Genomic DNA, 13,825 nt, shown 5'->3' with positions numbered 1-13,825 from the left:
TTCCATTTTTGAGCCATCTCATGCAAAACTCACATAATATCTGATGGTACAAGTGTTGCAATACAATATACAGTCATCGTGTGTATTTGCAATTAGAGACTAAACTGCCAGACCTGTAAATGATTCTCCCTCTAACAATTTTTCTAGAGCTGTTTACATTCTGTCTCATAATAGCCATTTAAAGGTGCAGATGTTTGAATGATAATTTTGATGATCATTTGAAAAGGATAAACATTTGATGATTGTTTGAAAATGGTGGAGTCTGTGGCTGGTTATCCCCTAGGAACTATAATGTCTATTAATGATTCAGAGGAGTTTTTATTGACTTCAGGGGGCTTTGGATAAAGTTTGTGTTGTCTTCAGCTGTGACCCTGCCACAATCACTAGAGAAAATAATAGAAATGCTTCCAAGGCTTGCACAGTATAAAACTTTCTCCAAGATTGTGTGTCGGGGGGACAGTTACTTCTGTGGAGACAGCTAGGTACCCACCTAAGAAAGGTGAGCTGGATAAATTGATGCTCATTTTGTGTATCCTTGGCATATTGGCAGCCCAGAGAAGCACATAGCCTTATGGGGTGTCTGATAGGGTAACATGAGTGGGATAAGATGTCTTTACCTATTTAGATGAGGAAAAGCTTGGGTTTGGGGTTGGGTTTGTTTTGAAAATGGTTATGACAATTACTTGAAACCACTTTTAAGCTTTTCAGGGAGCAGTTCCATCCACTGGGATATTACCTGAGTGGGAGAATGCCTTCAAGCATGCAGTCCTGCTGGAAAATGCTGGTGGCCAGTCTCTAACTATCCTATTTTTCTCAGAGACAATGCTGACTTTGCTTTTCCTGCACATGTTACTGTGCTGCAGGCATAATGCAGAATTGAGTTATTTTTGCAAATATAGTATTAAGTTTCTTTATTCTGGCCTCTCTTAAACTTCATTTTCCTGAAATTTTAGTTGGTTTTTTTTTCCATTTTCCCTTTTCCCTAAGCTGTCATGTAGTTTTCCTTTACTAAAGCTGCCTCTTTACTGCACTGTAGGCATGGGAAAAGTGACTATAGTAGGAAGGCTGAATCCTACTTTAGCAAAAATTTAATTCCAATATTTTAGAAGCTAAATAAGTGCAGGATAATGTTATAGTTTAAAATTACAATAATTATGTTCTTTTCTTTGGCCACAGCATATTCTTCTGGGGATCCACCCGGGCCAAATGCAATAGATGCAGAGGCACCTTTCATAATCTACACTTTCCTAGACGGGAAAATGTTGTTGTGTGAATGTAACTAAACTTTTCTTGCCTGCAGTGACAGGTCTCTTTATCTCAACCTCTTTGATGAGTACTAATCTGTTTCCTTTCATTTTTTTTCCGGAGTGTTAAAAACTTTGCTCTCATTGCTCCCCCCAGGCATGGCTTAGCAGCTATCCAAAAGCTACGAGTTTACTGTGTAGAATCTGCTTCAGGTAGGTTTGAAATACAGATAATACAGCTAGGTAGATAAAGGTTCTCAGAGGATCGTACGTACTCTTTGAGTGCCAAAATGGGATTCTGCAGACTTCACAAAATGCAGTTACAAGTTACAAGCTTAAGTGGTTTGGTATTCAGGAGGCTGATCTGAACGTGATTCAAGCAGTAGTGATGGCTAAGGAACTCAGCATGGTCACTTGGAGGGAGATTCTCTGGTCACTCAACAGTGATTTGCCCACCTGATTCATGAGGACTGAGGAGTAGCTCTTAAAACGTTTCCAGCTGTCTGCGACCAGGACGTTAGCCACTGGTTATGGGAATGGGAATTGGGTTTGGAGGAATTAGGGGCATTCTCGGGAGTAAAAGTGCATTTGATTTTTCCTGAAGCCAAAATACAATTCTAGTTAACTATTTTGCTTACCCATGATATCCAAAAAGCTGTATCTCATTCATTCCCAACCACACACGAAAAGGTAATTGATCACATGTGGCCTTGTCTGATTAGATCTGCAGTAAAATGACTGAGTGTTGCAACATTTGGACTGACATATTGCTATGTACTGCCTTTGAACTAAGAGGAGAATGAAAGTGCAAACGGTTGGTGCTTTGAACATTGAACCATTTCATGTCTGTGCTCATCAAAAATGCAGAGTGTCACTGGATGTTGTTAATGCCTGAAAGCTGCTGATTTGTCTGAAGGAGAGGATCTACGTGCTCCCATTTCCTCTAAAGCATTCTAATGACGAAGAGTAACATGCAGAGACATGGACTTATGCAAATCTTACTTCAAAGAAGTCTTCCATGCTGACCTCATGAAGCACACTACCCTTCTGCAGTCACACATGCTGTATGAATAAATAATTGATCCTACTGTGACGATCAATAAATAATTGATCCTCAGTGACGTTTACAGAACCTAGGCCCATGGTAAAGTAGGTTTGCCCATGGTGCCTTGTTCATGCTTGGGATTCAGCCATCTATCCCTAGCAAGAGGTGATCCTGCACTAATGTGAACCCCAAGGGCTGGCAAAGAAAACTGGAGTTCACATCCACTGGGTAGATCCTGTTTCCTGGCAGGAATTGATTCAGATTTGTGTGAATCATAGGTTTTCCTTGTCCACATTTTGGGTTTCTGTTAGAGCAGATGACTCTACTTGCTGGTGGTTGAACGAGGGCTAATTCCAAATACAGACAAGGCCAAAGGTGACGTACCAGATGTCCAGGAAATGAGATGTTGAACACATTTCTGTAAAGCATCTTTACTGCCCGATTGACAGAGCTGCATTGGCGGTGGCTTTGGAGGAAGCCTCTGGCTCCACATTCCCTGGTAGAAGAAAAGATGCTGCAATACAGGCTGGCAGCAAAGGGTTGGGAGGGGGGGGAGGGCCAGGATCTCTTTCTTTTTTAAATGGGGAAAAATTAAGGGGAAAAAAGTCCTCTTTTATTCTTTTAATACAGTTCCCAGCAGGAAGATCAGGATAGGAGGCTCCCGCTTGCTCCAGATTAAAGGAACCCGCAGTTTCCGGGTGAAGAAGGGGGGTTCCCTTTCCAGCATTCGCCGGGCCGGCAGCCTAAAGAGCACCAAGTTATCACGGCAGGACTCAGAGTCTGAGAATGAGGAGCTGCAGCTGTCCCACAGCAGGGACACTGTCACTGATATAGGTAACTTAGACGAGTGGGTGGAAAGGGAGGGGACAATAGGCAGGACCTAAACTCTTGATGTGATTGCAGCAGAGCTAGAAATGGCAAGAGACTCCCCACCCCAGCAGGCTAGGAAAAATTTAGAGTCCTCTTCAGAGAACTTCCTGGACTAGGGCCTGAGAGGAACATGTCTCAAATCCTGGGTGCAGCATCAGCTCCATGCACAGTTTGTCAATTCAGCGCTCCGTGTTAGAGCATGAACTCTTGGAATGCTGGTGCTTGCCAGCCAAACACTTGCTGTCTTTAGAGAAGCATGTGCCTGTGTATATATGCACAGACATATACTCCTAAATCATATGATATAATGATTACATGAACAACAGATTGGCTAAATATATATATATAGGTGTGCATATATATATATATATGGACATGCACTTCATATTTTATATCAGATATGATGCCAGAGGCATGTCATATGACATGTAAAATGTATCTTCCTATATGTAGAACATAACACCTACATGCTACATGCTATATTTCTATATATTGGCATATATATCTATTTTTACAGTTTACAGCTGCTTTCCTCAGTCTTAAAAAGATAAATATCCATACATGTACCTTATGGAAACCAAATGTGCATCCTGCTGTGAGAACTCTCCATCACAGTTGAACTAAAGGGGCTTCCTCTGCTAGGAGTGTTAACCAAAAACTGTGGATACATTTGGAGCTGAAATAACCTCCCAAACTTAATGGTCATTTTTATGTTACCCAGAAGATGCTTCAGTAGGAGAACATGGAGAGTGAGATTGCCTGTTCTCTCTAGACTTTGGCAAGTCACAGTTCATTTAAAGAGGAGAAAGAAAGGATAAACCAGAATTCATCTCCAGCCAACGCTTAACAGCATTAATGTCAGTTTTATAGGAGGTCCATAGGGTATGAAATGGCTAGAGGAAACACAGGGATCAGTGAAGTTCCCAGAGAAATCTCTCCCTTGTCTGAGTTCTTCAGAACTAGTGTGTTATAATCAGGATTTTTTTCCCCTTTCATCCCCATGACATTAGCAGTTCCCATGGGCAATTAGCAGGGACTTTGCCCACTGGCATTTCCAGTTGGATGCCACTTCTGGTTGGATTTTTGTTGGCATTTTTAACCACAGAGCCCAGTCAATGCAGATCACTAAACCAACCATTCGCAGCATCTGAATGGTGCAAAGAATTTGTTTCTGATGGTTTTTGATTATCCTTTCTCCTTCAATTAAAAAAAAAAAAGTGGGGAGGGAGCAATGTTTGCTACTGACAGGATGACCTGTGAGCCAAGTCCAAATGGTTCTTGTAAGTGTCAAGCCAGCATGATACAAGGATTGGTCTGTTCCCACAAGGCTGGCCTGGCTTACAAGTGCTGCCGCTACTCTTAAAGCACATAGGGAGCACTAAAAACAACCACCTTTTGGGTATTTTTCTTTTGAAGAAGGGAGCCCTTGGAGCGCAAGCGAGCCCAGCATTGAACCCGAGGTGCTGAGCAACACAGGCATGGAGGAGAACTATCATCGGAATATGTCGTGGCTGCATGTAAGTACAAGTCACTGGTAGTGTTCTCAAGGATGGCATTTTCAATAGGAAAACCTTTGTGCTGGCTGGCAGTAACCAGATCACAGTCTGTGCTTTCTCCATACAGCATCAAGGATCTAAAGTGTAAGTAAGGTGCGACTTTTGGAAATCATCTGTTTGCCATTTCTAAAATGGACTAAACCCAGAAAGTTTTTATCTTGCTCCCTCTGTCTTTTTCATATATTTAATTTTTAAGGGGAAATGGACTTTCTTTCTAGGTGTCCAGGGACAGCCCTGCTCCCTCAACTGAAAAATCCATTAGCTCAGTATCTTATCTTCAGCATGGCTAGTAGTGAGTAGTTCAGGGAGAGCAGCAGAATGGACTATAGTGTGAGCTGGGCTCCTGGTTTCTGAGAAGTGGCATTTTAGAGGCTACTTGTCTAACCCAATAGGGCCTTGTGTAGTTCCAACTCTATCCAACAGACAGGGAATACAACAGTGCAGATGTGGTTTGGTCATGCAGGGTCTAAGACATCCGTTTTGGCAATCTCTGTATCCACAATTTAGACTTGCCAAAAGTCAGTTGTGCAAGTCTACACCGTTCAATCTGCTTGTATCCAAGGACTGCACACATCTACCTCTGTTGCCTCATGACACACTGTGATGGAGTAGTACAGTCAGTGTGTCCTTGTGCACATGCTTTTGATTGACTCACTGTGCACAGATTAATTGTCTTTGGATTGACTAGCTGTGCACAGACTGACTGTGTCCTGCACAGATGTGTGACTTCCGAGTTGCCTTTGGGGAAGACAGCTGCCGATACTGAGCTGATATCCCACTCTTTCTCCCAAGTATTTCATACAGTCTGCTCTCAGCTGCCCCATTCCTATGGGGTGTGGGCAAGAACAGGCTTTGATGTCAGAAGCAGTTCTTGACAGTTGTTTTTTTTTGGAAGATGGTGACTGGGCAGGAAACCTGAATGCCTGCAGCGTGGTGTCCTCACTCTGTGTCAGACACTCAGGCAGGCTAGAGGCTATGCAATGCTGATTAGACTTACACTATATGCACATTGATACAAATGTTGAGTTATTCCTGACTGACCCCAAAATAATATGAGGCCAGAACAGGCAAGCAAACACAAGAATCCAACATACGTAGCACAGATTTGTTTTAAATTTAGCTCCTAACTTTTTAGAAACTTAAATATTTTAAGGTTGAGAATGATGTGGCAACCTTACTTGAGAGAGCCAGCAGACTACAGCTGCACAGACCGTAAGTGGATGGAAAAGGTGGGATAGATTCTTTGTGGCAGTTCTGGGTATTTCTGAACAAGGTTGTGGGATCCATAAAGGCCAGTTAAGACCTACAGTGTGAATGGCTTGGGGATGCCTGTGTGTTTTCCTCAGAGTGCTGCTAAGAGGCTGGGTTTGTTTGTAACATGAAGAGCAGTGTACAGAGAGCTGCTGTTCCTCTGTGACAATTAACTAGTTGACAGTTTCCAATCCAAGCTCTCATCTCAGAGTGGTGATACAACAGCTTTTCTGCAAACTGAGAGAGTACTATTTTCCTCAGCATTTATCTTGCCCCCAGCCAAACATACACATCTGCAGCCACTCTGTTAACTTTGTTAACACTAATGTTTCTTTAGCCATGCCTAGCTAGTTTGCCAACCCCATGTAAGCATGGGGCTCTGCATAGACACACATAACTTTTTAAACAACTGTGTTGAGCTTCATGCTTCCCCAGCTAGGCTGTGGAAAAGTTAGCTTGACTATCCCCATGCCTGCCTGTGTAACTCCGTTTTCTGTAGATAATTATGCTCTTTTAATTTCCAGGTTATGATCCTTTTATGCAACCAGCAAAGTTTCATATGTACCCACATTGACTACTGTCACCCACACTGCTACCTCCATCACAGCCGCTCCTGTGCTCGCCTCGTCCGGGCCATCAAACTCCTGTATGGAGACACAGTGGACTCTCTGCGAGAAAACACCACGCTGAACAATGTGGCAAGAGGCAAAAAACAAAAGGAAGTGAGTAAATGGGAAAAGCAGAATGTTTTGGGGTTTGTCTGGGCAGGTCATAATTACCTTCAAAGGCTGCCTAATGTATTCATACAGTTCTTTCATGAAAAAATTAACACAGCCCTTCCTAAACACGGCTTTGCTGTAAAAAAAACCCAGCTATTAAGTCATTTAACATTATGGAAGGAATGTAATCTGTATTGATTGGAGAGAATCTTAGTTGTTGATGAGGTAGTTTAAAAGCTTTAAAACCTGACTTTAATTTTAATGGTCTTTTATGGCCTCTACTTATCACCCTGTGGAGTCCAGTCTCCTTTTTTTTTCATGCTTTTTGTCATCTGTTAGTAAGAATCACTCTTGAAATTCTTGTTAACACCTCGTGTAATCTTTTTCTTTTAGATCTGAGCTCCCAGGGCTGTTCCAAGAATTGTATATATTGGTCTTTAATGTTACAGTCTCTTTAGTGACGGGCGTTTAATGACCAGTTCAGCAGGAACCATTATGCCTTTTTAGTCATATAAATGGCGCCTCTAACTGCAGGGGAAATACATTTCTGCTTTCAGGAAAGTGCCCACCCAAGCACCAACTTAATCATGTGAACAGCTGGACCACAGTAGGCAAACTACAGTCATTCTGAATGCTTGCAATGGCAGAGTCATTAGACTACTTTGCAGTAACACTGAAAACAAAAAAGTTCATGAAACTCTCATGAAGGTTTCAGTTGGGTGAGGAGGCCGTCATCCCTGGAAGCAACAAATGATGGAGGAGGAGACAAATTCATAATGTTTTCTCATCACCCAGCAGATTGTTTATTTCCTGTCAAAGTAGAAAATTGAAGGGTGTTTGTATGGAAGAAAGCACAGGGCAGGTGAAACAGCAGCTAATGTTTCTGCTTTCCTGAAAACTGAAACCCTCATATATTTCCTCTGGCGTAGAAAAGTAGCGTATCACTTAGTTATTTAAAAAGAGAGGCAGTCATTTCCTCTACAGAAGGCAGGCTGGGGATAAGCAGCTGGCAGTGTTCATGAAAGCAGAAGAACACTGCATGCTGTTTCATCTCCCACTTTGAATTGCAAGATAGTGATACACATTTCACCATCCATCAAATCATCAAAGCCTTTAAGCAAGGAAAAAAAGAGTTTGGGAGACAGTAAGGTTTCCTACCAGCACAGGCACTGTTTGTACAGACCTCACTGCAGGAGAGCAATTCATAATTTTTAATTTTTTGATAATCCTCCCTGCAAGGAAGACATAGAGGTGATGGAGCATGTCCAGAGAAGGGCAATGGAGCTGGAGAAGGCTTGGGAGCACAAGTCTGTTGAGGAGAGGCTGAGGGAGCTGGGGGGCTCAGCCCGGAGAAGAGGAGGCTCAGGGGGGACCTCATCACTCCCTACAACTCCCTGAAAGGAGGTTGTAGTGAGGTGGAGGTCAGCCTCTTCTCCCAGGTGACAAGTGACAGGATGAGAAGAAATGGCCTCAAGTTGCACCAGGGGATGTTTAAGTTGGATATTAGAAAACATTTGTTCTCCAAAAGGGTTGTCGAGCAGTGGAATAGGCTGCCCAGTGAAGTAGTGAAGTTGCCACTCCTGAAAGTATTTTAACAGACATGTAGATGTGGCACTGAGGGCCATGGTTTAGTGGGGGATTGGCAGTTCTGAGTTAACAGTTGGACTCGATGATTTAGAGGTCTTTTCCAGCCTCAGTGATTCTATGAGAGGAATCGTTGTGCTCATTAAACACTTTCATTGGTAATTTCTTGCGGGGGAAGTTTAGACTTTTTGCCTCTAACCTGCTTAACTAAAATACTTGTGTGTGCTGCCTGTGAAGATTACACAGACGACATTCACATCCTTCGTTTGACTTACTGGCTTCTGCCTTAACATTTTATTGGGAAAACATTGTTAAAAAGAGAAGAAATTTGGATATGTCATCTCACTGATACTAGGTCTGTTGCCAGCAAAGAAGAGGGCTTTGTGCTACAGCTCTGGCACCAGATGGCTTTTCGCGTACGGAAATTCCTCTTGTACCTGATCTCCTTTTCCACATTTTGGGAAATCTAAATGTGAACTCAGTTTTCTTTTCGTTTCCTTCCAGTGCTCAGACAAGTCATGCTTGAGAACTCCTTCTCTAAAAAAGAGGGTAATTGATATCAACTTGGAAGGGAAGAAGGACTCTGGAATGCTAAAATACATCAGGCAGCAGGTACTGACTCGGCCATATGATAGTTATGTAAGGTGATACTTAGGTGTCAGGTTAGACTGCAACAATAGGGAAAATATATATGGATCTCCAAGCCCATGAGAAGACCTGTTCCCGAATATCAGTCAGTTCAGCCCTACATATTTTCCCCATCTGAGAAATGCTAAATTTAAACCTCTTAAGGTAACACGGTCAAAGAATCCTTTAAACATTTAGCTTCGTTAAATCACAGTCTGCATCTCTGTTTTTCCATAGGGACACATGCATCAAAACTGGGGATACAAAAAAATAAAGGAGGAAATATTTTTAAAAATGTAGAAAATCCGCAATTGTGTTTAAATACAACCTGTCCATTTACAGCAATAGTTTCCTTTGGTCTTACTTGTTCAACATCCCTGAAGAAGCAAGAGGTTTTTCATGGATCTGTATCACTGTTTGTACACTACCTTGGGAAAGTTTGGCTTTCCTTTTCTTCTCTTTGAGTTTTGGTGATGTGAGGGACAAGCAAAAGGCTCTAGGAACTGGGTTGCAAACACTGCTCTTTCAATGTAGCCAGAAGCAATGTTCTTTTCTGGAGCATTATCTGAAATGGCTGAACCTAGAGGTAATTGGTGGGTAATCTGCAGAGCAAAACCAGGTAAAATTACTGCATGTGTTGTTCCCTGTGGATAGTTTGCACAGTTCAGCCCTAAGGCTTGGCTCGGTTTGTTGCAGGTAATGAGCCTCTCCCCTGCACCTTTGTCACTGCTAATCAAGGCAGCTCCTATCCTCACAGAAGAGATGTATGGGGACATTCAGCCAGCAGCATGGGAGCTCCTGCTCAGTGTGGATGAGCACATGGCTGGAGCAGCAGGTAAGAGAACAAAACCATTTAGGATGGTTGCCCTAGCTGCACAGCTTGCAGCAGATCACAAGACCTTGCAAGGCAGCTTTGCAGTGGAGGAATCTGAATGCCACCAGGGTTTCTTGAGGACTGTTTGGTTTTCATAGGCCTTCATGTGGTTTTGTGCTCTGGACAAAGGAGGTGGCCAGAAGGACCAGGAGGGCAATCTCTCTCAGCCCCTGGTTGTGGTGGATCTTTGGAAAGCATCAAAATCAGCGTCTTATGTTCAGCTGGGTTTCTAGGCAGAGGAAACATAGTGATTCAGTCTGTCCAGAGTTTACTAAAGTATTCTGTATGTTGCCTGATGGAAATTATTAGTAGAGACAGGTAACTTGGGTCACTTGGGCCCAGATGGGCTGGATTTTGCTAAGTTCTATGTGATAGCATGTGCTAAGTCAATGCTTAGTGGAATGCTTTATTTTGGTTGAATGTTACCCTTTAAACTTTTGTCAAGTACTCTTATTTCCTAAAGTTTACCACCAGAAGTACCCTCTGAGAAAATGTGTGCAGCTTTTCTCCTATGTGCTCTCTCTTAAGGTGTTAAAAGAACTGAGGGCTCATCTAAAAAAATCGGCAGGCGAATTTTTGGAGCCTTGTATATTTTTAAAGTAAAACTCCTTTGGTGAGCTCATAGCTCTAGACTTGGGGTCTTGCACCAGGGATGAAATTTATGACTATAAAGTGTAAGATTATGTTGTTGCAAAGTAGTAATGAGAATTTTTCTCTCGTGAGCTTGGATCTTCTCCCGTGAAAATGAACTAGTTTCAGAGTATATCCCTTGGCCAGAAGATAACTGACCTAACGATCAGCTGTGGAACAATAAACACAGTCAGATTGTGTCAGAAGAGGTATTTCATTAGAGATTCAAAGTATTAATGCTGTTGTAAAGCAAAATGTACAGTTACCTAGAACACAGCACTTCCATGCATGATTCTAGTCACTGAAGAAAGACATTTACATGGGGCAGATGCAATGAAAGGCTGCTAGGACAGAAGGAGGAATGAAGAGTCTGTAAGGATACTTATTTAATTGATACTGTTTCTCTCCATAACTACAGCAGACCAGACAGGGAGAAAGAAGTATTTAAGCCATGGTAGCATAAAGATGAGAATTAACTTTTTATGACCTCTTTCACCTTTAAAACAGAAGATTTCTCACCACCAGAAAGAGAGCAAATGCCCTTCGGTTTAGAAGTTTGTGAAGGGGATGAGATGATGTGATTCAGGAGGTCTTTTCTAGTCTTATTGTCCTGTCCAAACACTCATAGTCAGTGTATGCTAATGGCAGATGTTCAGAAATAATGAGTTGCAGTCTTAGAAACTGTGAACATCCCTCACACACAATAGACAGTTTACTTAAAGCATAAATTAAAGTAATTGAATTTCTTTGTATGCTGATTTCCCACAACTTTCAAATTCTGCCTTTCTCCTCCCCCAGCATGCAAGGAAATGGCTTAAAGATTGCCTCCTTCCACAGATTTGTGCACCTAAGGGGACCATCCCAAGTGTTCTTACACTGAAGATTAAATTACAGGCATTTTTATCAAAAGCTGCTAACAATGCAAGAGTTTTGAAGTGCTCCTCAGACATCACTCCCCTTTTCATCACGTTTCAATCCAGTTTACAGTCCCTCATTTTCCACAGCTGACAATGAATTCTGCCTTGAAGTCCATTTTTTGACTGCACATCTCATGTTCTCCAGGCTTCTCTCATTTTCCATCTGTTCCACCAGTGCACTTTTTGCAGCCCACAGTTCTTCCCTGTGCTTTCCCCTTTGCCTTTCCCAGGTCAAATGTGCAGACAGGAAGAAAAAGGAGCAAAATGAAGAGGTCCTTTTCAACATTAATGATTCTATGATTCAAATAAAAAAATTGCATGGCTTACAGGGAATGGGATGAAACTTTGCTGCTCTTCCAAAACAGCCTCTGACATACATCTTACTCTTTCTCCTGTTCCTGAATGGAGGATTAAAATCAATTTGAGGGTCTGTAGTAGCTTTTTTCAGTAGTGAGTTATTTCAGCCCAAGTATAAATTACATTCATCAAGGTCAAACCCTGAAAGCCCCCAAATGTTAGTATCTAGCAGCTAGATAAAAAGAACTCCCGTGTTAATGTACCACAGTACCGTCTGCTGACCTCTCCCAAGGCTCTGTTTCTTGGTTGCTTCAGCATCAACTCACACCTTTACATCAGTCCTACTAAGACTTGACATAGTTACATTGAAAAGACCAGAGAGCAGAAAGTTCTCTGAGCTGGTGAAACTGGAAGGCCACCACCAATTTACAGCAGCACTGGGGGCCTTTGTGATGCAAGGCAGGACCTGGGCAGTCAGAGAGCAGCCTTGTTTTCCTGCAGTGTTCGAATTGCCTCCTGTCAGCACAGCTCTCACCTGTAGCACCTTCTGAAGAAGTGTTGAGGCAAACGTGATGGCAAACGTCCTCTTTCTACTGTGGAGGAACAGCCACCAAATCTCAAGAAATTGTCTTCAGTGCTCTGTGGTGAGCTACTGGTCAAAGAAGCCATGGATTCTCTGACACACACTGAACTCCCACTGCAACAGTGTTCCCCTTCTTTGTCTCCTGCAGTGCCCCTCAGTGCCATCTGCATTAATTGGCCTCTATCAGTCTGGAATTTGGAATTTAATGTCTGTTTATATTCAAATATGATCCATTGAAACAACTATGGGCCAGCTCAACTTCTATTGTGCTGTTTTCCATTGTGAGCTGGTCCTTGGTCTTGCAATTCATGGTAACTGTTTCCTCTTGGGGGCAGATTGTGATCATTACACAGAGCCCATTTAACCAAGAACCTTTATTTTGGTTTTATCCATGGACATAGCCAGGTGACGTCTGCTGGGGCACTGGCTCCTGCTCCAAGGGGAAGGCAGAACTTCTGTTAAACCAGCCTTTATCAATCAATACAGAAATCACTTGGAATCTCTGAAAGCCAAACTCAATTAGTAAGTAACTCCTGTTACTTCAAGAGACGCTTCTTATTTTAAACCAGTCATGACTGAATTTTTTTAGTGAGAAGATCAAAGGGATATTTTCTTTTAAAAACAGGTTTTCCAGAAGAATTTACAAGCTTCAGGTGTCTTGCTTTGTGGCTCCAAAAGGTGTACTCACACATGCTTGGTTTCATGAAGCAGCACAGTTTTCTCTAGGCCTGCTAGACTGGTGATGTCCTTTCTGGAGCCAAGACTGGGTTTCTCTTGGTGGGGGTTTGCAGAGCTGCGATTTCTCCTTGCCAAATAAACATGTTATTAAGAAAACCAGATGATCAGATATTCTGTCCCTGCAGCTGCCATGTTTCTGCTGTGTGCTGTGAAAGTGCCAGAGGCCGTTTCTGACATGCTGATGTCCGAATTTCATCACCCAGAAACAGTGCAAAGACTGAATGCCATTCTCAAATTTCACACACTCTGGAGGTTTAGATATCAAGTGTGGCCAAGGATGGAAGAGGGAGCACAGCAGATCTTTAAGGTAGATAAGACACATGAAGCACAATGGTGACATTTACAGCTTGCCTTGTGGGATAGATATGTAATGACAAACTGCTACGAAATTGCCTGAAACTGTTCAGAGAAAAAAAATGTTAGTCACACTAGTGGGGGAGGTGATGTGTAGAACTCCTGTATAAAATGAGAAAAGTATAATGTGGACTCAAGTGAGGAGAAATATCGGAGGAAGAAATGTGTGTCATACGTGGTGTTATAGTCCAGTGAGATATGGAGGTGGGAAAAATTTGTAGAGTTAATTAATGTCTTGGGTACTTGTGCTCATGTTTAATTAACAGTACTGACAGTAATAGTCTGCTTTAACAAAATGTCTTTCTTGTTTTTATTTAGATCCCTCCTCCAAGTATAAACTTCACTCTGCCTTCTCCTGTGCTGGGTATGCCATCTGTGCCAATGTTTGATCCTCCCTGGGTCCCTCAGTGCAGTGGGAGTGTGCAAGATCCTATAAATGAAGATCAGTCGGTAAGCAGGCATCATGAAAGTAAGCACTGTTTTTTCTCTGTAGCAGTATTGGGGAAGTGAAGCCAAAAGATGTGGACTAAACTCTG

At 42.4% G+C, this 13,825-nt stretch overlaps 1 protein-coding gene across 17 annotated transcripts in view; it reads left to right on the top strand.

Annotated features, from left to right (window-relative positions):
- UNC80 (unc-80 homolog, NALCN channel complex subunit) overlaps window positions 1–13,825 on the top strand; it is a 119,193-nt gene that overhangs the window by 55,810 nt on the left and 49,558 nt on the right. For 14 of the 17 annotated variants that reach the window (XM_039381329.1, XM_027751931.2, XM_027751947.2 and 11 more), the window contains exons 27-33: window positions 2,920–3,123; window positions 4,576–4,676; window positions 6,491–6,688; window positions 8,774–8,881; window positions 9,593–9,731; window positions 13,061–13,242; window positions 13,608–13,739. In XM_039381329.1, the coding sequence (XP_039237263.1) occupies window positions 2,920–3,123; window positions 4,576–4,676; window positions 6,491–6,688; window positions 8,774–8,881; window positions 9,593–9,731; window positions 13,061–13,242; window positions 13,608–13,739 (1,064 nt within the window). The remainder of the gene's footprint in view (window positions 1–2,919; window positions 3,124–4,575; window positions 4,677–6,490; window positions 6,689–8,773; window positions 8,882–9,592; window positions 9,732–13,060; window positions 13,243–13,607; window positions 13,740–13,825) is intronic. The other 3 variants (XM_027751944.2, XM_039381332.1, XM_027751942.2) reach the window with 1 other exon arrangement.

The sequence above is a fragment of the Pipra filicauda genome, unplaced genomic scaffold (assembly GCF_003945595.2).
Source record: "Pipra filicauda isolate LSUMZ 115617 unplaced genomic scaffold, ASM394559v2 scaffold21_size4447388_pilon, whole genome shotgun sequence".
NCBI lineage: Eukaryota > Metazoa > Chordata > Aves > Passeriformes > Pipridae > Pipra > Pipra filicauda.
The sequence above is the reverse complement of the archived record's forward strand: the minus strand, read 5'-3'. Positions and strand labels throughout refer to the sequence as shown.